Source organism: Lissotriton vulgaris, chromosome 6, assembly GCF_964263255.1.
Source record: "Lissotriton vulgaris chromosome 6, aLisVul1.2, whole genome shotgun sequence".
Lineage (NCBI taxonomy): Eukaryota > Metazoa > Chordata > Amphibia > Caudata > Salamandridae > Lissotriton > Lissotriton vulgaris.
Genome location: NC_141694.1, coordinates 1,477,556,252 through 1,477,579,238, shown reverse-complemented (window position 1 = coordinate 1,477,579,238; position 22,987 = coordinate 1,477,556,252). Strand labels below are relative to the sequence as shown.

The 22,987-nt window shown below is 45.0% G+C and overlaps 1 protein-coding gene across 2 annotated transcripts in view; it reads left to right on the top strand.

Annotated features, from left to right (window-relative positions):
* The first annotated feature begins 4,040 nt into the window (after positions 1 to 4,040).
* The window catches only part of MDH1 (malate dehydrogenase 1), an 82,032-nt gene continuing 63,085 nt past the window's right edge, over positions 4,041 to 22,987 (top strand). Inside the window, exons 1-3 of one of the 2 annotated variants that reach the window (XM_086927621.1) lie at positions 4,041 to 4,208; positions 15,577 to 15,675; positions 21,860 to 21,956. In XM_086927621.1, coding sequence (XP_086783747.1) covers positions 4,206 to 4,208; positions 15,577 to 15,675; positions 21,860 to 21,956 — 199 coding nt within the window. In that variant the 5' untranslated portion in view covers positions 4,041 to 4,205. The remainder of the gene's footprint in view (positions 4,209 to 15,576; positions 15,676 to 21,859; positions 21,957 to 22,987) is intronic. The other variant, XR_015296671.1, reaches the window with a different exon arrangement.

The following is a 22,987-nucleotide window of genomic DNA, read 5'->3' as shown; positions in this document are numbered from 1 at the left end:
AAGACCTAGAAATCAGTCTGAATTAATCACTTTTTATTCATATATTTAGAACATTTGTTGGTTAAATTTCACCAAATTTTTACAGTCAACATACAAAAGCCATTTCACAATAAAAACAATGAAAAAAACTTCATCCTCAACTTTCACACTTCGTTGATCAACAATACACATTCCATACTTACACTCTCACACATACCCGACAAACATACTTTATTTACAAATCAATATACAATAATGCATCTAATTTTACCATAGACAACAGTTTGTTCAATTTAGAGCATTTTGATACAATTATATGTATTTAGAAGATCTTATGGTGTAGAGAAAGCTTTCTCTACACTATAAGATCAACAAATGTTCTAAATATATGAATAAAAAGTGATTCATTCAGAGTGATTTCTAGGTCTTGCACTCACATTAAGTTTGATTCTTATAGTGAAGAACTTGAGAAGGTTTACTTAATATAACAGTATTGGCACTTGTATAGTTTTCTAGTTAGTCTGTGGCTTGGCCTTACTGTGGGGAGCCCACACCCATCGTTGTTTTGCACTTTACTTTTAAACATATGCATCTAAAGTGCAGCATGCCACCATTGCTACAAAAATAAATACAAATTTTTTTGGCCTACAATTTATAGGCTTTTGTTGCAATTGGTGTTGCAATATTTAGCAATGGCAATAGCTCAAACTTAATTAATGCGAGACCTATTGCATTGCAAATGTATGTTTTGTTATGTGTCCTTGCTCTGTCAAGCAGCTTGGCCTTTTTTCCCTGCTCCTCCTGCTGCTCGCACTCGGCAGCCTGCCACACGTGGGGAATGAGCGTCTCTTAAGCATGCCTCCCACTGGGCTTGATCACGCGATTTACCCCTTTACTGCCTCAGGCGTTCACAGACGGCCTTGTGTCGGCGCCAGAGCCTCTCCTTCGAGCCACGACCAGCGCCCTGCAGGCTGCACCTTATTTTGATTGCTGGGTGTGTTGCCGGGCAGACGTCGTCTTTACACGCTACTCCCTGCTGCCAGTAGGCGCGCCTCACGGCCGGAGCACGGACCACGCTCTCACAGCTCCAGCGGGAAGCAGAGCGCCAAGCACGCTCTTGACACAGCTGCAGAGACATGCAGGGCACCGGCCGCTCCGATCCCGACCACAGGTAGGCAGGGGGAGTTCTGGAGCGCCAGCAGCAGGTCTCACTGCGCCGGTAGGCCGCAGCAGGTGGCACCAATGCCTCTGGATGATCGGGCGGCGCAGACGCTCAGTGCGCCAGTACACACACCTCGTCGCCAATATAGAGGGGCGGGTTGCACTGGACATGCACTGGGAGTAACGGCCTAAGCAGGGATAATAACTGGACACAGCGCACAGAGTATATGTGTTGGCCGGAAGACCACATGCGATATCGGCCCGTTTATTTATACCCTCGGACCAAGCCCGGTCACGAGGTGTGATGTAAAAGATACATTGTTCAGCAGAGGCCGGATGTAAAGATTTATTAGTGATCCACAGGCATTCTAAATTATAAATTAAATCATCTGGGAATAATCTACGCTTGGCCTTCACTTGGCTTAAAATCATCCAAGAGTATTTCACAATCATTTGAAAGTCGTTATGTAGTCATCATTTAGTAATCCATACTCCTTCTGTAGTTGTCCTTAAATAATCTTGAGTAATCCATGCTCATTTTTGAGTCGTCATTAAATTATCCTAGAGTAATCTACACTCATACTGAAAATATCATGGGGCCTTTCTAAAGTAATCAATAGCCATACTGAAGCTGTCATAGGATCATCCAGGAATAATCCACACTCATCCTGAAATTGTCATGGGATCATTCCATAGCAATAAACTTTCATCCTGAAGCGGTTATAGGATCATCCAGGAATAATCGACAGTAAACCTGAAATTGTTGTAGAATCATCCTAAAGTAATCTGCAGTCATTCTTAAATTGTATAGAACCCATCATGGAGTAATTCTCACTCATCCTGAAGTTGTCAATTAGTATTCGTGGAGTTGTAAAAGGTAATCACTCCCTGCCAGTGGAGTCATCAGAACACCATCCTAGAGTAGTTTTTGTGATGACTCTAAAGAGTCCAGTCATCTCATTTAAATATTTCTTCCTATAGGCATACTTCAGGGTGGCTTATGATGACTTCTCCAGTTATTACAGGAATAGCTCAGCTGAAGTCATCCAATGATTTCAGTGTGATCTTCCTTTTAGACCTGGGTATTGACAATCCAGTCGATACCAAACAATGAAAGGCCATACCATACAATGAGGCTATGCCATACAATACTATGAGGCCATACTATACAGTGCACAGCAGCTGTGCTGTTCTACAGCATGGCTAAAAAAACACACACACTGACAAAGCCAAAAGATCTTGCATAGGGCATAGGCGTGACTTATTTGCTTTGCCAGTGCTTGTTTTTAGTTGCCAAAGGACATTTTAAACAAAAATCCCAACCTCACTCCTTTAATTACGCCCCGCAGGACTTGCAGAGCGCAGCTAACATGCAGCGGCGGTGCGTCCATTGGGGCGTTCGGGCGTTGCCCCACCAACCAATGCGCACCGCCATCTGAAACTTCACCGGCCGCACCAGATGTAGCTTATAGGGGAGAAAGGGGATGGGGCTGTACTTGATCGGGTTGTTGTGAGCGTGCGTGCTCACGCTGCTTAGCAGTGCTACTGGCGCTGGCGCGCATGTTTGCTTTGGGCTGGTCATTTTTCTGACCAGCCCGAACATGCGCAGTAGCCTCCCCTTGGGAGACCGAGGGTTGCCTCATGCCGCAGCCTCCGCTCTCCGAATGGGGCAGGGAGTTACGCTGCCTGCTTCACAGCCAGTCCTGGCGCTGATAAGCAACGGAGACAGCTTTTTTGCGGTTCCCAAGGGGATTGCAGAGGACACCGATTTAGAATGAAAGGTGGTCTTTTGGACAAATAAAATGACACATTTGACACCATTCTGACAGCGTAGTTGACCCGAGTATAAATTTCTAGGCAGACTGGTGAAAATTGTTATGATACAACAGCACCAGCATTGGTGTCACTCTCGAGCAAACCACCAATACAGTGTAAGTAAGAATTCCAACACCCTTTGTCACAAACCAGACTCACCCGTTACCCGCCTATGTGCAGACTCCTGTTATCAAAATAACAAGATGTTGCGTGTGCACACTTTTGGAAGTGCACAGACCGTCACGCATATGCTTTATTTCACACTTTAACCTTTTCTTTGTGGCTAAGTAAAACCATCTAATGTGTGACGCCTTCAACTTGGTTCATCGATTTAGATAACAGGATGTTGCATTCTGGGATTAGTAGTTTTGCTTTAAAAATCGTGCAGTTTTTTTTTAATTTTTGTATTTATTTCATGCGATTTTCTATTATGAGTAACTAGGAGATTCAAGTAAAATGACCTCAATAAACATCCTAAAGAATACAAAAAAGTGATGGATGGAATTCTTGAATTCATCAGGTGATTACACATGCTGCATTCCAATTCGTTGTTTTTGTGCACACCATGTCACCTTTTGGACCCAGCTATACGCATTCCAATCTTCACCCTGCTCCAAAGGGAACAGTCCAGCATGGACGGCGAAGCCAGTTCATACATAAAGACATTTTTTTTTTTGGGGGGGGGGAGGGGTTTGTTCGGGTACGCGCGCTACGCCACACCACTTTCAAATGTCACCAGCCGCCACTGCTAACATGCATGCTCTCTAATGCAGCTCTCGATCCGATCGTTGTCAGCGAGGAAGGGCAATGAATGAATTCACGTTTTCCAAATGGATAATTGCTTAATCCAGAGAGTGACGCGTGCTGCGGTATTTCACATGACTTTAAGTATGTTGATTCCTGGGAGAAACTACGTTTCCATTCACGCCAATGTCAATACTACACTACATGTCCCAGCGCGCTATGGGTCGCCAAGCCCCCTATCTACCCCCTTTTGGGTAATGTAGTTTTTCTTTGTCACATGGCGCTTTGAAACAGACGACAGACGTGGCGGTATAAAACTACAACCCCCTTTTCTCCTCATTTCCGGTACAGTGTGCGTCCGCGGTCAAATACCATTCAAAGTCGTTCGTTCTGCTGCCGGTTGTCTCCTTCGTCTCCTGATCCCGTAGAGGTGACCTGGGCCAGTGTGGAGGTTGCAGCCGCCGATTGAATAGACTTCTCGCCTGCTCCGGGAATACATCCGCACCATGGTCAGTGGGCGTTCTTCTGTAATCTTCGGACATTTAGGCGTAATGACGTTTGCTATTATTTCAGGGATTTAGGATCCGTAGCAATGCAGATCCCGAGGCTGCACGCTCTGGGAAGGCGTAAGTCCTGACTCAGCCTGGATCAGCAGCGGATTAGCACTCCTGGGGCATGCACGGGTTTGAAGAGTTGTGTTCTGTGGGTGTCTGCGGTGTTGTGTAGTTGTACTGCCGACTGTATTCAATGTTTCCTCTGCAGCGCTTACGGACCCCGCAATGCTATTCATTTAAAGAACGAAGAAGCATTACAAAAATTAACATCTTATCTTATTTTAGGAGAGACTTGTATAGCGCTCTGTCACCATAGGTTTCCTGCTGCGACTATACAGCTGACAATTCGTCATGTTTTCGAATAAGCGACTTTAATTTTATAGGGAACGCAGGGTGCCTGTTTGTTCTGCCTCTTTATTGTATCCATATGTCATAACGCAGTTGGGAGAGCGCCTCAATGCAAACAGCCTTGCCTCATTCCAAATCTGAGATTCTGAGCGTGTGCTCTTAGATTTTAAAGATTTTTCTTCTCACTAAGACATTATTAGAACTTTCTGTAGCTATACCGATTCATGCATACGTTACCTCTTGTATATGGAGATTAATGAAGTATTGCGCTTTAGTCCAGGCCTTCCAGTAACCGCTAACAGCAGTGAAAAGATAGTCGTAACGGAGGAAAAAAAATAAGGTATGGTATCAAATAGTGCCACGTGTTTTGCAGAATATTCTAAATCCGTAGGTAATACTGAGCAGTAACTCTGTTGTCACTTCTGAGTGTTGTCTCGAATGTTCCTTCTAAACATTATAGAATTATCTTTATAGGAGTGGCAGTTGCCAGCTCACCACCCCCCCCCCCAAACACACGTTTAGGTTATTTAGATTTATTGGGGGTCCATAATAAACACCCCTCGTTGAGAAGTGGCATTTTTGAGGATGTCCCACGTATGATTTATGCAACTTTTCTTTCAAATGCCAACATTGGGGCAAGGGTTAAAGGTACTATAACCATTTAGCAAAATAACAATGTACTTCGTGTTGATCGTGCTCAAGTGAGTCTTCTATTGCGTATGAGTGAAGAATTACCTTTTGTCTCAGGTCAGCCATATTAAGCGCATTTCGCCTTAGAACACGTAGCAGGGCCTGGCATAAGGCCAGCATGGGTGTTGGCACTGCGTAACAAGCCCCTGCTTGCTGATCTGCCAGGGGATGCACAGATTACCTCCTCGTCCTGTCTCCCTGTCCCATTCCTTAACAGTGAGCAGCTAGTCTGCTCCACAGAAACCTATTACCTAGCTGAGCTTTTGCACTTCCCCAACATGGCGTCACTATCACGTTACCAAGGGGGAAGTGCCGGAGAGGAACACCCTGTTCGTTTTTTTTCTGTTTCAGTTTGCTTTCGGTTGCCTAGCTGTGCTATGGGTGAGTGTTGCCCTTTTTTTCCCTCTTTCATTGTGTTGCGGCAGCGTGCTTTAGCGGCCGCCTTTTTGTGTTTTGTTTATTTGCCCCCTTACTGTTGTGCCTTTCGTTGCGGTTCGCTTTAGTGGCCGCTTAGGCTGTCTGTGCTCACCTGGAGGTCGCGGCCGTTCTCGTTGCCGATCCCGGGTCGCCCTGCTTTAGCGGGCAGGGGGTCGCGGCAGTGTTTTTCTACGGCGCATCTGGTCCGTTTTGGATCCTGGGTGGCGAATTTCGGGTTTCCGGCTGTGATTTGTAGTCCGGCCCCCTTTTCCTGGTCCCACGGGAGCTCGAGTCCTCAGGACTTCGTTCCTTCAAGTTGGGGTCCTTGTTCCATGCTCTCGTCCTCTGTGAGTGCGTATTTTTGGTTCTTGGACGCTGTTCGCTGCAGTCATGGCCTCGGATGCCTCGTCCTCTACTGCCCCTCTGGATGCCCTACGCCTATTAATTAATGAGGCGGTGGCTGCTGCTTTCCTGGCTAGGTAAGCTGCTGGGCCTCCTTCTAAAGTGCCTCGTGGTCCTGTGGATCCAAAGGCTGTTCCTGATGAGGGTGCCCGGGGGTGTTGAGCTTTCTGGCCTCTTCGCCCATGTGCGGGGCAATTTGGGTTTCTCTCCTCCTGTTACGGATGTTCTGGAGGATGACTTCTTTACACAGTATCACCAGCCAGCTCCTGACTCCTTCCCGTTGCACGGTGCTGTGCGCAAGGTGCTGGATCACGAGTGGAAGGAGGTGGATAAGGCTGCCTTCCCTCGCTTATTGTCCAGGTGTTACCCTCTGGAGGGTTTTGCTGCTGAGTTTCCTCAGGCTGTGAAGGTCGACAATTTGATGGCTGGTCTTTCCTCTCAGGGTTTGGTCCTCTCGGATGACGCCCTTCCTGCAGACTCTGTGGATAAGCGTGTTGAGGGGGCGGTGAAGTATTCATATGCTGCTTCAAATTTTTCTGTCAGTGCGACTACCTATTCTAACTACATGGTCCAGTTGCTCCTCAAGGATTTTCAGTCTCTGTCTCTTCTATTGCAGGACGGTGAGGATGCCACCCCTCTTTTGTCTATGATGGAGTTACAGGTGCGGTACTTATCGGATCTTTCCTTTGACCATTTGAGTACGGCGGTGGCTGCTTCTGGTGCTTCCATCGCTGCACGTCAGCATATCTGGAAGGCTGAGTCTTCCCAGAAATCGGTCCTCCTTAAGTTGCCTTTTGGGGGGTTCCAAGGTGTTCGGTCCTCAGCTTGAGGAGATGGTCAAGCAATCGGCAGAGAATCGCAAGCTTGTGGCTCCTGTCCGCCCTCCTTCTTGGAGACGTGGTTTTGGCTACCATCGCGCCTTTGGGCCTCCTGCCCTGGGCGCTTCGCAGCCCTTTCGAGGCAGGGGTCGTGGCCAGGGGAACCCTGGAGGTGTCTAAGTCCCAGGCCCCTGCCGGTGTTGCTGTCACCGCTTCCTCCTCTTCCCAATGACTATCTGCCTTTGCCAGTTGGTGGTCGCCTCCAGTCCTTCCTGTCCCAGTGGTTGTCAGTTCCGGATGCCTGGGTGGTTCGGACTGTGTCGGAGGGTTGCCGGATAGATTTTTCCTCTCCTCCTCCTCCCGTCTTCCTTTGCGGAGGGAGGCTTTGTTGGCGGATGTGCGGCTTCTGTTGGAGAAAAAGGCTGTTGTGGAGGTTCCTCCTCTGGAAAGGGGCGAGGGTTGCTATTCTATCCTTTTTCTGGTCTCAAGAAGGATACTTCGGATCTGCGTCCTGTTTTGGAACTGAAGCGGGTCAATCGGTTCGTTCTCCATTGTCCATTCAAGATGGTTACTCTGCAGTCCATCCTGCCTCTGGTGCTTCCAGGGGGCTTCCTGGCCACCCTGGATCTAATGGATGCGTATCTGCACGTTTCTGTCCATCCGGCGGACCAGAAGTTTCTCCAGTTTTTTGTGGGTTCCCGTCACTACCAGTTCCGGGTGCTCCTCTTCGGCCTTTCCTCGGCGCATAGCATTTTCACCATAGAATTTTCACCAATCTCTTGGCCCCTCTGGTGGGTGTTCTTCATTCCAGGGGGCTGCAGGTGTTTCCCTATCTGGATGACTGGTTGATTGTTTCTCCTTCTTTTTCACAGGCTGCGTTGGATGAGGACCAGGTGTCTTCTCCTGGGTTCTTTTGAGTTCCTCATCAACTACCGGAAGTCCTCCCTGGTGCCCTCCCAGTTCCTGGGGGCTCTCTTCTGCATGGATCTGGGCATGGTGTTCCTCTCCGTGGTGCGCCAGTTGACTTTGTTTCATCACCTTTCTTGGCTTCTGTCCTAGTCCCAGGTGTCCGCCAGTCTCTGGTTGCGGAGTCAGGGTAGATGGCGTCCTCTTTGCATCTCATTCCTTGGGCCAGGCTGCATCTGTATCCCCTGTTACATCATGTCCTGTCGCACTGGGATCCTGCCTCCCTGGACTACGAGACTCTGATTCCTGTCTCTCCGGAGATTCGGGTGGCTCTCCAATGGTGGTTGTCCCCTCAGTCTCTTTCCCGGGGATTCGATCTCCTTCTTCCTCGGACTGTGGTTGTGTTGTCCACGGCCAGTGCCTTGGGTTGGAGTGCCGTGCTGGGTGCGGCCAAGGCTCAGGGTCGTTGGTCCCATTTCAAGTCCCTCCAGTCCTCGAACTGGAAGGAGTTGAGGGCAGTTTGGTTGGCTCTTCAGTGGTTCGCTCCTCTCCTTCAGGGTCAGGCTGTCTCGGTGCAGACCGACAACCAGGTGGTTCGGGCTTATATCCATGGACAAGGGGGCATGTGTCTGTCTTTGTTTCTCCTCTCCAGGAAGATCGGGCTTTGGGCAGAGAGGCCTCTTTCTCTGACCGCGGTCTATCTTCCATGGACGAAAATGGGCAAGCGGACTCTTGGAAGAGGGTGTGTCCCCCCCCCCACCCCCCGCTCCCCCTCCTCTGTGTCTGTCCCTTGTTCTGTTCGATCTAATTGTCCTCCAATTCCACCATCCTTGGATGGATCTCTTTGCCTCGGATGATTCTGCCCTTCTTCCTCGGTTTTTCAGCCTCATTCCCTCCCGGTTGGCGTGGGCGACCAATGCTTTCTCAGTTCCGTGGTCGCCGGGGCTGCTGTTTGCATTCCCTCCGTTTGCCTTGATTCCACCTGGTCCTCCGGAAGATTCGGTTGGACCGGGCGGAAGTTCTCCTAGTAGTGCCAGAAGGGTCTACTCAGTCTTGGTTTCCCCTGCTTCTGACCTTGTCGGTTTGCCCCCATTGGAGATTTCCCCTGTGTCCCTCCCCTCTGCCGGCTCCTCTTCTCGTGATTGTCTCCCTGCGCAGCCTCCAGCTGGGGGTTTGGCACTTGAGAGGTTGAGTTTGCTGGGTCAGGGTTGCCCGGTGTATCCAGTTGTCTCGGCGCCCTTCCACCTTGAAGTCCTATGCCAGTCATTGGAAGAATTTCTCCTCCTGGTGTCTTGGGAAGGGTCTCTCTTCTGCCTCCTGTGAGGGTGTTTGAGTTCATGAGGGATGGTTTCGTCTTGGGGCTTACGGTTTCTTCCCTGCGTGCACAGTGGGCTGCCATTCTTGCCTTTCGGGGGTCCTCTGTGTCCTCTGTCTCCCAGTTGGTGGCTCGCCTGCTTCAGTGTTCTGTTTCTCGCTCTCCTGTGCCTGCTTGGGATCTTCCCTTGGTTCCCCAGGCCTTCACGGGCCCCCCTTTCGAGCCCTTGGACTCTGTGGCCCTGAAATTCCTCTCTGCTAAAGTTCTTTTCCTAGTGGCCATTACTTCTGGGCGGAGGGTTGGTGAGATTGGGGCTTTGATGGCTCCCCCCCCCCCCTTCCCCCCTTTGCGCTTTAGCGCTGACCAGGTCATTCTCCGTCCCAGTCAGTTTTTTCTGCCTAAGGTGTTGTCGTCTTTTCACTGTCAGGATATTGTTCTCCCAGTCTTTTTCCGGATCCTGCCTCTCCTGAGGAGGTGGTCCTCCATTCATTGGATGTGCTGAGGGCTCTCTGCATCTACTTGGAGCGGACCTTTGGTTTACGTAAGGTTGATTCCTTGTTTGTCACCTATGGCCTCTCTGGGCTGGGTCTTCGTCCTTCTTTGTCCACCTTGTCTCGTTGGGTCAAGGGTGCTGTGGTTTCTGCTTACGAATCTGACCACTGTCCTCTCCCTTCTGTTCAGGGTAGGTCGACCAGGGGCGTTTCATCCTCCTGGGCCATGTTCAAAGGGTCCTCCTTGAAGGACATTCGTAATGCTGCCACTTGGGCTGCTCCCCATACATTTGTTTCACATTATCGTCTTCAGTTGGGGATGGCGTCCTCTGATGCTTTTGGCTCTCATGTTGTCTGCGGTTCATGATTTGTAATATGTACTGTTTTCTGTTGATTAAATAGACCTGTTTTTCTCGCACTCTTTGGTCTGTTTTTTCTTGCAATCGCAGTGTGCTTGGGTATGGGCTCACTGTTAAGGAATGGGACGGGGAGACAGGACGAGGAGGTAATGCCCGGTTACTCACCGGTAATAGTCATTACTCTGAGTCCTGGTCTCCCCGTCCCATTCCTGAGCCCTTCCCTCCCTCCCTGGGTTGCATTGTTTCTTTGGGGTGATTGTTTCGCTTTCTGGGATTGTTTTCTTTGGTATTCTCAGGATGTTTCTCTGCAAAAGCTCGGCTAGGTACTAAGTTTCTGTGGAGCAGACTAGCTGCTCACGGTTAAGGAATGGGATGGGGATACTAGGACTAGGAGTAATGAATATTACAGGGGAGTAACCGGGCATTACTCTGTATGCAGAACTTTAACAAGTTAACCTGTTGCATTGATACATTTTCAGAGATTGCCTTGTTGACATGAACTCCGTTTCCTTAGAGGTTTAAGTGGAATCAGTATTACAAGAACACACGTGGTCTGCATTTTCTGATTTATGCATCTTGATGGTTACAAAAAATGTGTTTAAACTGTTTGCTTGCTTTCCGAAGTATATGATGCAGTTTGGTATGGAAATTAAATGAATTGTATAGCCAAATTAAGTGGATTGATGCAAACCAGTAGCAGGAACTAAAACCTTCTCGTGCAGCGCAGGCTCTTTCCCTGTGTATAAGATTAGTTTTATAAACTTGATGCAGCTCCTCTCCTAAAGTAGGTGTTTGTCCTTGAACGTAATTTCCATCTCCTTAGATTGTAAAAACGGCTATCCTGATGAGACCACTAAGAAACCATGGCTGTTTATAATTGACTTTTATTGAACTTTTTGCACGCTCAAGATCACTTTGCTCAGAGACTAACGTTTCCTGTTCACTTAAGGTTTGCCTTCGACTGGGTGGGTGGGGCGTTTTTTTTTTTTTTTTTTTTTTTTTTTTTATTATATGATACTAATCGGGGTATTCTGTAAACCACCAATTTGCATGCCAGCAGGAATTTAAGTATCGTAGATGTGTCTGGTGCCTTGGTATCGGTGCATCCTCTTCAGGGAGCTGTATGTATCCTCATTGCCAGAGGTTCGAATCCCAGCTGGTCTATTCTGCCTTTCAAGGTGGACAACGAGTGTACCACTGATTTGGGTAACAATTAACGTCCATCCCCACCGGGTGAACTGCACTTTACAAATGTGCTTGTTGTGTTTTGCAGAGCCTGCTTGCTTTGAGGGTGTTTTAAAAATAAAATAAAACCGGTCTAGTTTGCAGTGACTTTTGCCTAACTAACACAGCAAACCTTTTCCGGATCCCCTCCCCTATATTCCGAACCATATTTTGAGATCCAGCTAGCGACCTGCTCTCATCTAGGAGCCAAACTTAAAGTTAAGTTTGCAAGAGGTTCAAAGATTCTTTTTAATTGGTCCTTAAGTTGACCATTGGGCTTCCCCCTTGAATTTAGATTATTTCAGTGTGCTTTTAATAATTCTGTAAATTAAGGAAAATACATTTAGTATCCTGAGCTAGCAGTCCGCGTTGTAGCGAATTTCAGCTGGTGTCCTCCTGCAGCATCAGTGGCTGTCTTGTCTCTTAGACAGTTTGGCTTAGAGTAAATGTGTGTGTGTGTGTGTATGTATGTGTGTGTATATGTATATGTGTGTGTGTGTATATATATATATATATATATATATATATATATATATATATATATATATTCACTGAAAAAACCATAGGTTTCACACCAGTTATAGTTAGGAATTAGCATTTAAAAAACCTATTAAATTCACTGACAAAACCATAGATTTCACACCATTTATAGTTAGCTGGAAATTTTACTGACATAAAACCATTGAAATTCCCACGTTATAGTTAGTTGGACTCACTATAACTTGCGCGCCTGTAATGCACTGCTGATGACGTCACATATTACATCACTCATGACATGGTCAGTGACATCACTCATGACATCACTGATGACACCATCCTTGTGACAGAGTGAAAGACCTAATTTCAGTGTAATGTAACGCTTGAAACACATATTCAAAAATAGAAACCAACATTTTCAAAAAAATGGAGATACCCACCAGTAACAACAACCAATTCAGTAATTCCACCATCTATATACACATCCACTCATTCACCAACAGTTCTATATAGTCACTCATATATATACTCACTCATCATATGTAGTGATACACCTATACATCCTGTTACACATCAGCAGTCATCCAAAAGTTACTCACACACATACTCACACATGCAAATAAACTATTGAACATCCATTTATTTGCATATACATTTATACACACACTACCACCTTACTTCTAAGGAAACTTACCCATACTTACTCTCTTAAACAATCACTTATAGAAACACATACTTATTTAAACAGGAACTTCTACAATCTCTCACTATATATACTATACTCACTTATATACATCAATACTCACATATACTAGATTAAAACATATGTCGTTACTAATTAAGACACTAGTGAGACAGTCATTCACTCACTAACACACACATATACACACTCGTCCACCCATACAGTCCTGCACATATGCTGTCTTCAAAACACATACAAACAGTGAGTCAGTCACCAACCCCTGCAGCCACTTATACACAAAGAGAAACACTGATACAAACATTTAAATATTTAAACAATACTTGCTAATATATGTATTCACTAAGATACCCAACCAATTTTTTTTTAAAAAAACATCCATTTACACACCTATTTAAACATTTATTCTTCCATCGACCTTTACAAATACATATATAAAACAAATTTATTTTTCAGAAAGACACACATTCACTGGATGGTGTCATCAGTGATGTCATGAGTGATGTCACTGACCATGTCATGAGTGATGTAATATGTGACGTCATCAGCAGTGCATTACAGGCGCGCAAGTTATAGTGAGTCCAACTAACTATAACGTGGGAATTTCAATGGTTTTATGTCAGTAAAATTTCCAGCTAACTATAAATGGTGTGAAATCTATGGTTTTGTCAGTGAATTTAATAGGTTTTTTAAATGCTAATTCCTAACTATAACTGGTGTGAAACCTATGGTTTTTTCAGTGAATTTCAAAGGTTTTTTTAATGCTAATTCCTAACTATATAAGACCTGAAAGCCCACCAGGAATCTCCAGTATGCGCCAGGGGACTGCATTGCAGAGAGGTGTAATGAAGCCACAACCCTTTTTACACCTCTCTGCAACGCAGCCCCCGTGCATGTTTGAAGAGGGGGAACTAATTCCCCTTGCATACTGGGGGCCCCTGGGGGCCAATTAGCCCACCTGGAACCTCCAGTATGCGCCAGGGGCTGCATTGCAGAGGTGTAATGAGACTATGCCCCTTGTTACACCTCTCTGCAACGCAGCCCACTGCCGCGTTTGCAGAGGGGGAACTAATTCCCCTTGCATACTGGGGGTCCCTGGGGTCAACTGGTCCACCAGGAGCCTGCAGTATGCGCGAGGGAGCTGCATTGCAGAGAAGTGTAATGAGGCCACACCCTTGTTACACCTCTCTGCAATGCAGGCCACTGGCGCGTTTGTAGGGGGGGGACTAATTCCCCTTGCATACTGGGGGTCCCTGGATCATATCTGCCCAAACACCGATATTCCGAACGATTGTAAATTACTTTTACTACTCTCTACTACTCACTACTATTCACTCTACTACTCTCTACTACTCACTCTCTGCTACTCTCTCTACTGCTCTCTACTACTCTCTACTACTCACTCTCTACTCTCTATTACTCACTCTCTACTCTCTACCTCTCTACCTCTCTCTTCTTCTCTCTCTACTAATCTCTACCTCTCTACCGCTACCTCTCTACCTCTACACCTCTACCTCTCTACCTCTCTCTACACGCACACATATACACATATATGCATATATATATATATGCATATGCATTTATATATATATGTATGTGTATGTATAAAAAAAACAACAAAACATTTTTTTTTTAAACAGCTACTTTTAAAACTGTCATTCTTTTTCCCCATGGTACACTCCCCGGTACGCTTACCGGTACGCTTACCGGTACGCTTACCGGTGCGCGTACCGGTGCGCGTACCGGGCGCTCACCCCGCGAAAATCAAAATTTTTTTTTTATTTTTTTTTTTGCTCCGCGGGGCCCTTTTATGGCCCCCACATCAAACCTAGGGGGTCTACTCTGCCCCCTTATGGTCATTTCCCTCTTTGTTTTGGCCACCTCTCGTGTCTCGATCCTACCGAGACACAAGATGGCGGCCGCTCCGGACTGTTTAGAATGTTTACAGACAGCCCAGAGCCAATCAGCTTTCTGCGCGCAAGTCGCGGTAAGCGCACGGTGCGCGTACCGGAGCGCTGCTATAGATATATATATTTTTTTGAACCTTAATTACTCAAAATCCACTGGAGCACATATCTTGAGACATAGCAAAGGCACATCGGGCTACCAGTCCCTACAATTATGCCAAGTTTGGTGGAAATCCATTCAGCCGTTCGGGCTAAAAGTGAAATCGACCACCCTATGGAAATTAACATGGGGAAAACGCGTTTTGGGACCCCCCTTTTATCTCGGCCCCCGCTTGACGAATCCCCCCCAAACTTTCAGGGAAGGACCGGAACGCCGCGAGGCCATTTTGAGGAAATTTTGAGGCAGATTCGTCAACCGGCGCCAAAGTTATTCCAAATAGAATTTTGAGATTTAACATTGAAAAAAATCCTAACTATAACTACCTACTGGCGACCGCCAGTAGGTAATATATATATATATATATATATATATATATATATATATATATATATATATATATACATGATATCGGGGCCTGTCCACTTATCTCATTGTGTTGGGGAGGGGTGGAGTGTCTCGTGGTGGCTTGAGCCATTCGAGGCTAGCGCTTCAGTTATTCTTTCTCCAGCTCCCTAGAGTTTATTAAATCGAGGGGCATGAGCAGAGGTGATGGAGAAAGGACACAGAACGAGAGACCATAAAGACTCCGAATGGCGGGAAAGACAAAGATGAACAATGAGCAGGGCTGGCATTGAGCACTTTGACAGAATGCTTTTGGTTCCTGATCCACGCTTGTATAACACAAGTTTGCGTTTACTGTATCACTTAAGGTAGCAATTGTTATGTACAAATTAGTTTTTCATTGCATTAAGAGCACTAGTTTAATTTTCAGTTTTTCCATTGATCTCCGTGTGAGACAGTAACAGTGAAGAAGTGGATTAATGGTTCCCTTACTATTCTATGGAGGGATTGTAGCGTATACATATTTGAGTTTCAATCCCACAGCCAATCCAACGTGTTCAAGATAGATTGATTTTTTTTCTCCCCTTGTTCAATGATTATTTGTCCAGAATTTACATCCTTTAAAAAAAGTATAGATTATTTTTATTTAACAGCTCCCTTTGAAGCAAGCACATGACAAGCATTTGCATTTCTATTTACAAGATCATAAATTGCTAGGCCGTATAGTGTGTATGCATTGTGTTTTATGTATTTTTCCTTTTTTACAGTCTGACTCGCTGCGCGTTTTGGTGACTGGCGCTGCTGGTCAGATCGTCTACTCGTTGCTGCCATCTATTGCCAAGGGAGATGTCTTTGGCAAGGAGCAGGTAATGCCTGTGTGTGAGTGATTTTTCGATGTATCAGGAATTGTTGGTTGCCTGCTTCTCCTTTGAGTTAATGTTTCTGACTTCACTGTTCTCCAGCCAGCGTCCATTAGATTCCATCAAAAATACAAGACTGAGTTAATGTTTAGCTGTGTGAACCGTATGCTTTAGTTGTTTAGTTTCAAACACGACTTTAGGTACAAAGAGTCCGAGGATAGCAGGGCAAACGGCCAAGGTTGCTTTGCTGCTCGTGTAGATATAGAAATGCTGACCGCAGCATTGAGTGCTGTTATATGGATTTGAGGGCATGGTTAAAAATCTTTCCTCCTATGTGTACTTAAAATGATGTTAACCTGCAGTGTCCGCACCATACTTTGTAAACTTCCTCACTGTGATACTTCTGGAACACATTTACTGCTCTGCCCAAAACTGAAATTATTATTGAAACTTGTCCAACATTCCCAAAGATACATGTGATTTGTGTTGAATCACACTTCAGCTGGCAGCCTCTGAATAAATAAAAAAAAAAATTGTGAATGGAACTATCCTATTGGAAATTGTTTTTTTTTGTTTTGTTTTTTTCAGCTTTCTTTTGTTAGGTAGGCCACGTTGGTTTCTGTTGTCCAAGCTACCCACAAAACCATAGTTCTCACTGGCTGTATTGAGCAGACGATATGGTAGGATCACTTCAAAGTGAGATTATAGGGCGGAATCCTTATTTTACTTAAATTTTATTTGTCCTAGGTATTGTTTGGGTTACTCATCTGCACACTTGTCCAGTTTTGAATTGACACATTGCTAAAATTCAGTTTGGTCTTTGTGTGCGTTCTCACCATACTCTGCTCCACTCCCAGGTGCTGCAAGTGGCTAAGAACCTCTGCGAGCAGAGCTGTTTTCCTCCTGTGTCGGATAGGGATGCCATCTACTGATTATTTGTATCTTTTTGGAAGAAGGAAGAAGCAGACACGATCTGCCTCTGTGACACATGGAAAGGCTATTTGATAGTTCTAGAGCCCAGAGATGGCGATTTCTTGGTGAGGGGAATTGGGCTCAGGTTTCAAAGTAATTTCGAGAACTCTTAGACTGACTGGTCACCTCTTTCAAAAGCCAAATCTGTTTAATCTCTTTTGCACTGGAAACTTCCCTGCCCATCTATTTGCTCTGAAGGCTACACAACCTGAAGAAATACAAAATGTGATATCCGACTTCTTCAGCGGTAGAAGGGAATATTGAAGTGCAAACCCATGGCTTTAAACTGGTGCAGCAGGCTCGTCTGACTGCTGAACCCTTCATTTTTAAAACTTGACTGGACCACTGGAGCTTTAACCCATAAAATGTACATTTAACGTAGTTGGTTACTGTGTGAAGTATGGCCAAAAGTCCATATTTCTCCTAAATGGCCTAGCAGTAGTTGTCCTTGTGAGCCAGCGGTCATCAAGGTCTTTCTCACAAATGAGTCGTACAGTGCATTTTCACTATCCTATGGAACTTTTGTCAATTGTTGTTCCCAATCTGTACAATCCAGAGTTTACCAATACTGGTGGGCTGACCAAGCTTTCGTAGTTTAATTGAATGCCATTGAACTGGGTAATTGAAGCAATAACTCAGATTGTTTAAACGCTTTCTGTAAAAACTCAAGGGAGTGAAACCAATATCTTTAATGTTACTCAGAAGTTACTGGAGGTCCTTGTGGGCTCCAAGTCTGCTTTTAATAGCCGAAAAGCATTTTTTATCCATAAAAGTATACAAATTGAAGATTAAACTTTATGTGGACATTTTTGTTATGCACACCATCGCGTCTTAATATAGAGTGTCGAAGAGCCAGAAGCAGGCTTCAGAAATCGAAAATAAATTTATTCCTGGAATTTTGCTTGCTGTGAACTTTTGGATTTTGAACATTGGATTTGACAGAAAGCACTTGCATGTAGCCTGGCTCATCTGTTAGTGGGGCTGTCCTGAGTTTATTTTAATAGTCCTTTATCTCCTTGCTATGCTGACTTCTCTACTTACTGACTTGCTGTGGGTGTGCTATTGGGGGATGCTCAGACTGAGTATTCTGGCCACATAAGCAATAAGCTGCTGGCACAGTATTATGTCTGAGATCGTGTTTCCTCTCAAGGGCTCCTATAATATATATATTGGAAGTGTTCTAGACTCCGCCCGTTCTTTAGGTGATGAAGTGAAGAATGCCAGATCCCATGTGGCGCTAGTTTGTGAACTATGACTTGTCCACCATGCAGCTAACTAACTGCGCAGTGTCATTAAGGGTGGATCTGTGGTAGGGCCGGCAGTGATTCCTAGAAAATGGCCAACTGTCCTGCGGTGCCCTGGCAGTTCTATTAGTTGCAGCTGTAGCGCATCTCCCATGTTCTGGACTTTTAGTTGCAAATGCTTACAAGTAAGATCTTTAAAGGGCACTCATTTAAAGAAAAAAAATCCCCTTCTAAAATGAAGCCAAAGATTTGATCCGTACATAACTGCCCTGAAAAATTTGGCAACACCATTTTGGACGCACGTAGGGATGTATGTACTCAGTGCTTTAAATGGGCCGGTACGGAGTACTGGCACTTTTTAGGTTTTGAGGGAGAGTACCGACACTTCTCAGAAACCAGCAGGCACTCTGCTATAGGGTACCTGCACTTGTTTTTCCATTTCAAGCACTGTATGTATCTTAATACCCTAGAGTAACATGCATAGATGCTACCTGCCCTTGCCTGCAGCGAGCATGTATCCTAGGGATGGAACGAACAGCTGACTGTGGAGAAACGGTGATCAAAGGGCAGGATGATTAAGAAGTGAAAAGTCACTAACAGAAAAGTGATTAGAAGGGCCAGATGGGATGTTGGTAAGGGATGGCCCATTTCATTAGAAAGGGGCAGCAAAAGGTGAGACGTAATTACCAATTGCAGCTTTTAACTTTATCTTGTGGGAAAGGCTGCCTTTGAAAGAAAGTGTGGAATATTCCCTCAGAATGGACACTTATCTAAACCGTGCAAATGGGGACCCTGTAGACTACAGGCTGGAATTGGGAACCAAAAGCCCCCCCAGGCAAAAAATGGTCCAGCAAACGCCACCCTCCATCTTTTTCTTACCTTTCCCCTCTGTGGAAAGTGAGTGTTACCAGTGGTGCCCCTGTCATTTCGAAACCGGTCTACAACCCACCAGGAAAATGCCCTGAGTGTTAAAACGCGTGTTTGGCCTAGAGTGTCCCTGCCTTTTTGTGCGGCATCTGGCATTCTCTCGACTCCATATAATGCGCACACATAAGGGGATGGGGGATGGATGGAGTGCTGAGACTTTTCAGACCGCCCCCCCCCCTCCCACACATTCACTATTAAATCTAGGTTGAATCCATGATCGCTCTATAACCCCCTTCGCCACCCCAGTTCAGACCCAGCTATATGCAAATCAATCTCTACCCTCCAGCTCGCACTGCCAAGCATGAGCCAAAGAACGATGATGGATTCAACCCAGATCTGTGTCTGGGGGTGAGTGTCCGAAAAGTTTCAGCGCTTCGTCCATCATCTCCTTGTGTTTGCTCCCTATAAAGCACAACAGATTAGGTTCGAGGATTGGGATTCCACCGATTGAGGCTGGCTGTGGGTTAAATGGCCGTATAATGCGTTCAGGATTTCAAGCAGTCCTGTTCAAGTGTGTGTACAATAAACCTGACAATTCTTAGATTACAACCCAAGTTTGAAACGCGACCACTGTTTGGGTGGCTATGATGACGCCACTATTATCAAAACTATGGGATATGCCCTAACGTTAACCCCTTCAAATGAGACTTGGGGGAATTGTCTTTATTGAAGTGGAAATGGCAAGAGTGCAGTATAGTTGCGGATCCCAAACCTGCAGAGCCCGTGTTAATCGTGCAGGAGAGGGTTCGTTCCCCGGATCGTGGAGAAAACATGAGGCTGACATCGCATGAAAAACAATAGATTGCTATCCTGAGATGGGCTGTGAGATATGGCCATATACGTTGACGGCCGGAAGCCTCTCCTACCAGAAATTGGATAACGCGTGTGTTTTTAAAAATGTGTTCTTTTTTTCTTTTACGGCGGCTAAATATATCCTCCTAATGGGTTTTGGTAATCTAATTAATTAACAGCAAGTCAGCGACACTTGACAAGCCACTATTTGAGCCCCAAGCCCCCGCCTGACATCGCGTCACTAAGAAAACTGGTGAAGAAATTGGTTCCAAAGCTCATTTAAAAAATATTGATTGACTCTCTCTGAGTCTCACCTTTTGTAGTAATACCTTGGTGCTCTTCTCTCGCAGTCTGTCTCCATGCAAAACAGATTCCATTCTCGCAGGGCAGGTCTACGGTCAGTTCCGAGAACGAATTGCAAAACCTAGCTTAACTTTTCTTTGAAAATGAGTTTCTAACTTCACATCCCTAAAAATGGACTGCTTTCACGGAACTCTGCATTTCAAGGGCTTTCAGAAACTATTAAGGGGCGGGGTCTTGGAGTAATCCTGCCTCACCAAGAAAAATTAGATGTTTTATGATAGGCTAAGGTGTGTGTTTTTTATTTTTGACTTTTTATGCTAGCATTCTTGTTGCCCATGTGGTGACTGGCATTTCTGCCCAGGGCAAGGTCAATATGGTGCCACAAGATGGTCCAGGCAAGACACTCTGCCCCATTTACACTTGTTTTTTGTTTTGTCAATCTACCATGAGTAGGGTGTCTTGCCAGTTCAGACGCTCTGCTAGAACCACACCATTACTTCTGATATTTGGCATCTGCTCTACTGCTAAAGAAATCTGGCACTAGAAGCGTTTTTTACTAGATGGTCTATTCCAGGCAAAATTGCAGGCCCAGAAAGACCCTACACCTATCGGTACACCTGCTCTCCAAATCAATTTAGCTGCGTGTGACATAGAGAACCGTTGCAATGCCACCAACATAACCCGAACACTGGGGCAGTGGGACTCCGATGCATTGGTCAACAATGCAATACGATGCCATAGACCTGTGTTTGCATGACCGACATTGTTTGCTGTAGATCTCTGAACTCTAACACCGTTTAGTCTTCTCTACTCCAAGAAATGCAGAATAAAGGTAAGGTGCAGATTCCTTTCTGGGAGCAAAATGGCCCATTCTCAAGTAAACTTACTTGGTCAACTCGTGTGCGTGTGTAACAAGCTTCTGAAATGAGATTTGATGTTATTGATCGTGGCTTATGATTTTACAAAAACGCTGAGAGGGGTTATTATGGAACAGACATTTCAGCAGATGTTCTGTTAAAGCGAGTGTGGTCTTCTAATTTTTTTTGGGGGGGGGGATAGCAGAATCTTACACGATATAGGAAATTAGATGTTTTGATTACACCGGTTGATTAAAGTAGATGCTAATTCTAGCAAACAAACCGTGATTCAGTAGTTTAGTAATGCATTGTAACCTTGGAAGTGTTTGAATCCAGGAAACTCTTTACTAAAATAATAATGCCGGGTATTGGGTTTTAAGAAGGCTAATTCAAATCTGTACACCTTGCCTTGGGCGTGAGTCATACTGTGTCTTACTACATGCTCTCTAATTCTGTGGGCTGGTTAAATAAAAGTCCAAAAAATGGTGCCCTTTTTTTGGCAGATCTAAATCGCAAGCCATTCATTATCGTGGACTTTGTATAATAGCCTAGCTATAACCAGTTTGAAATGGGTGATCACTAAAGTGGTTTCACCTGCACCTAAATGTAGTAGAAAAACAAACGAGTTAACTTCCATTTTCTACAGTTCTTATGGTAAGTGGAGACTGTTTTGTAGTGTTAGTAGATTGTCCCAGCAGACTTAACTCTTCCTGACAAAATCCACTTCGAAATGCGTTGTCATCTAAGTTACTCCACTAACTCTGACTTAATGTTTTTTTTAAATTCAAGCGCTTCACAGTATTCTAGTCTTATGTTGGCTGTGTAGTCTGTTGCTGTGTACAGCATTGAACTGCCATTTGTTAAAAGATCATGCTTTATAAAAGGCCAAATAAAATGTAAAACCTGCACTGTTTTTGGGACTTCACTTTCCCATTATTTTTGTACTACGCCCATGCCTGGCTGGGTAAAGAAGTCTGTTCCTAAAGTCCCATGTATTGCTCCTTCTAGCTACTGTATGTTTGCTTGCCTTTACTATATGCCGTGGTGTATGAGCGCTTCCTTTTATTTGCCTTAATATGTGCCTTCTCTCTGCAGCCCATAACCCTCCTTTTGTTGGACATCACTCCCATGATGACCGCGATGGAGGGTGTAGTAATGGAACTTGAGGACTCTGCTTTCCCACTGCTGAAACGTAAGTCATTAGTTGCAGAAACGTGTTTTTTAAAAAAAGTGATTTTTTTTTTTTTTTTTTTTTTTTTTTTACCGGAGTTTGGAAAATGTTGCAATTAGGCCAAAGCCGACACATTGTCTGACATTTTGAACACTGAAGAGTCTACCACCGGCACTGCATGTTCACCCCCCTATCACTTGGATATATGTTCTGATCTGGAGTGTGCATCCTGAATACAACTCAGTTATGCACGAGTAGTTTTATTCAAAGGTCGAGTTCTGATCTCCCACTTCCATGCAGTAGGTACTTCATCTCCCTAGAAAGCTTACCCTTCGTCATGTCCAAATACACCAAGCACAAGATAATGCCGTTTGGGAAGCTAGTGACCCACTTACATATGACTAACGGTCCTAAAGCATTGCCACATGGATGGCTAAGTGCACAGGATAGGTGGAGTGGCACTCCTATTTATCGTATGTTTACCAGAACCTGGGGAGCTCAGTAATGCGATTGCCTTGTTGGCCACATTTTGATTTGAATGTTTGCTTCAGTTTTTTGGAGTAGGCCTAGTTGGACAGTCTGTAAACAAAGCTGTGGCCAATGCGAGAATGATCGAAGGCAAGTGTGCCATTGTGCTTCCTTAGTATCTGCACTGGATGCGAATGAGGTGGGGGAAGGAGGGGGCCTGACAAAATATTCAAATATTTGCTCCCATGTAGAGGTTACAGACTTTTAGACCACATATTATCCATCTCCCCTCGCCTGCTAGTTGATGGTCTTTCTTAATATTTGCCTTTTGTACTCCTCGTTTCATCTTGGCTCTCCAAACTTTCTGCGTTTGAGAAAGGATTACGTCCTTTGGAAGGGCCCAAGCATAAATGTAAAGGAAACCATCCATGTATAGTAGTCTTTTGCTCTGGCTTCTGGAAAGTGTGAACTCTGTTAATGGGCACGAATAAAAAAAATATGCGTTTTTCATATATATATATATATATATATATATATATATATATATATATATATATATATATATATATATATATATATATATT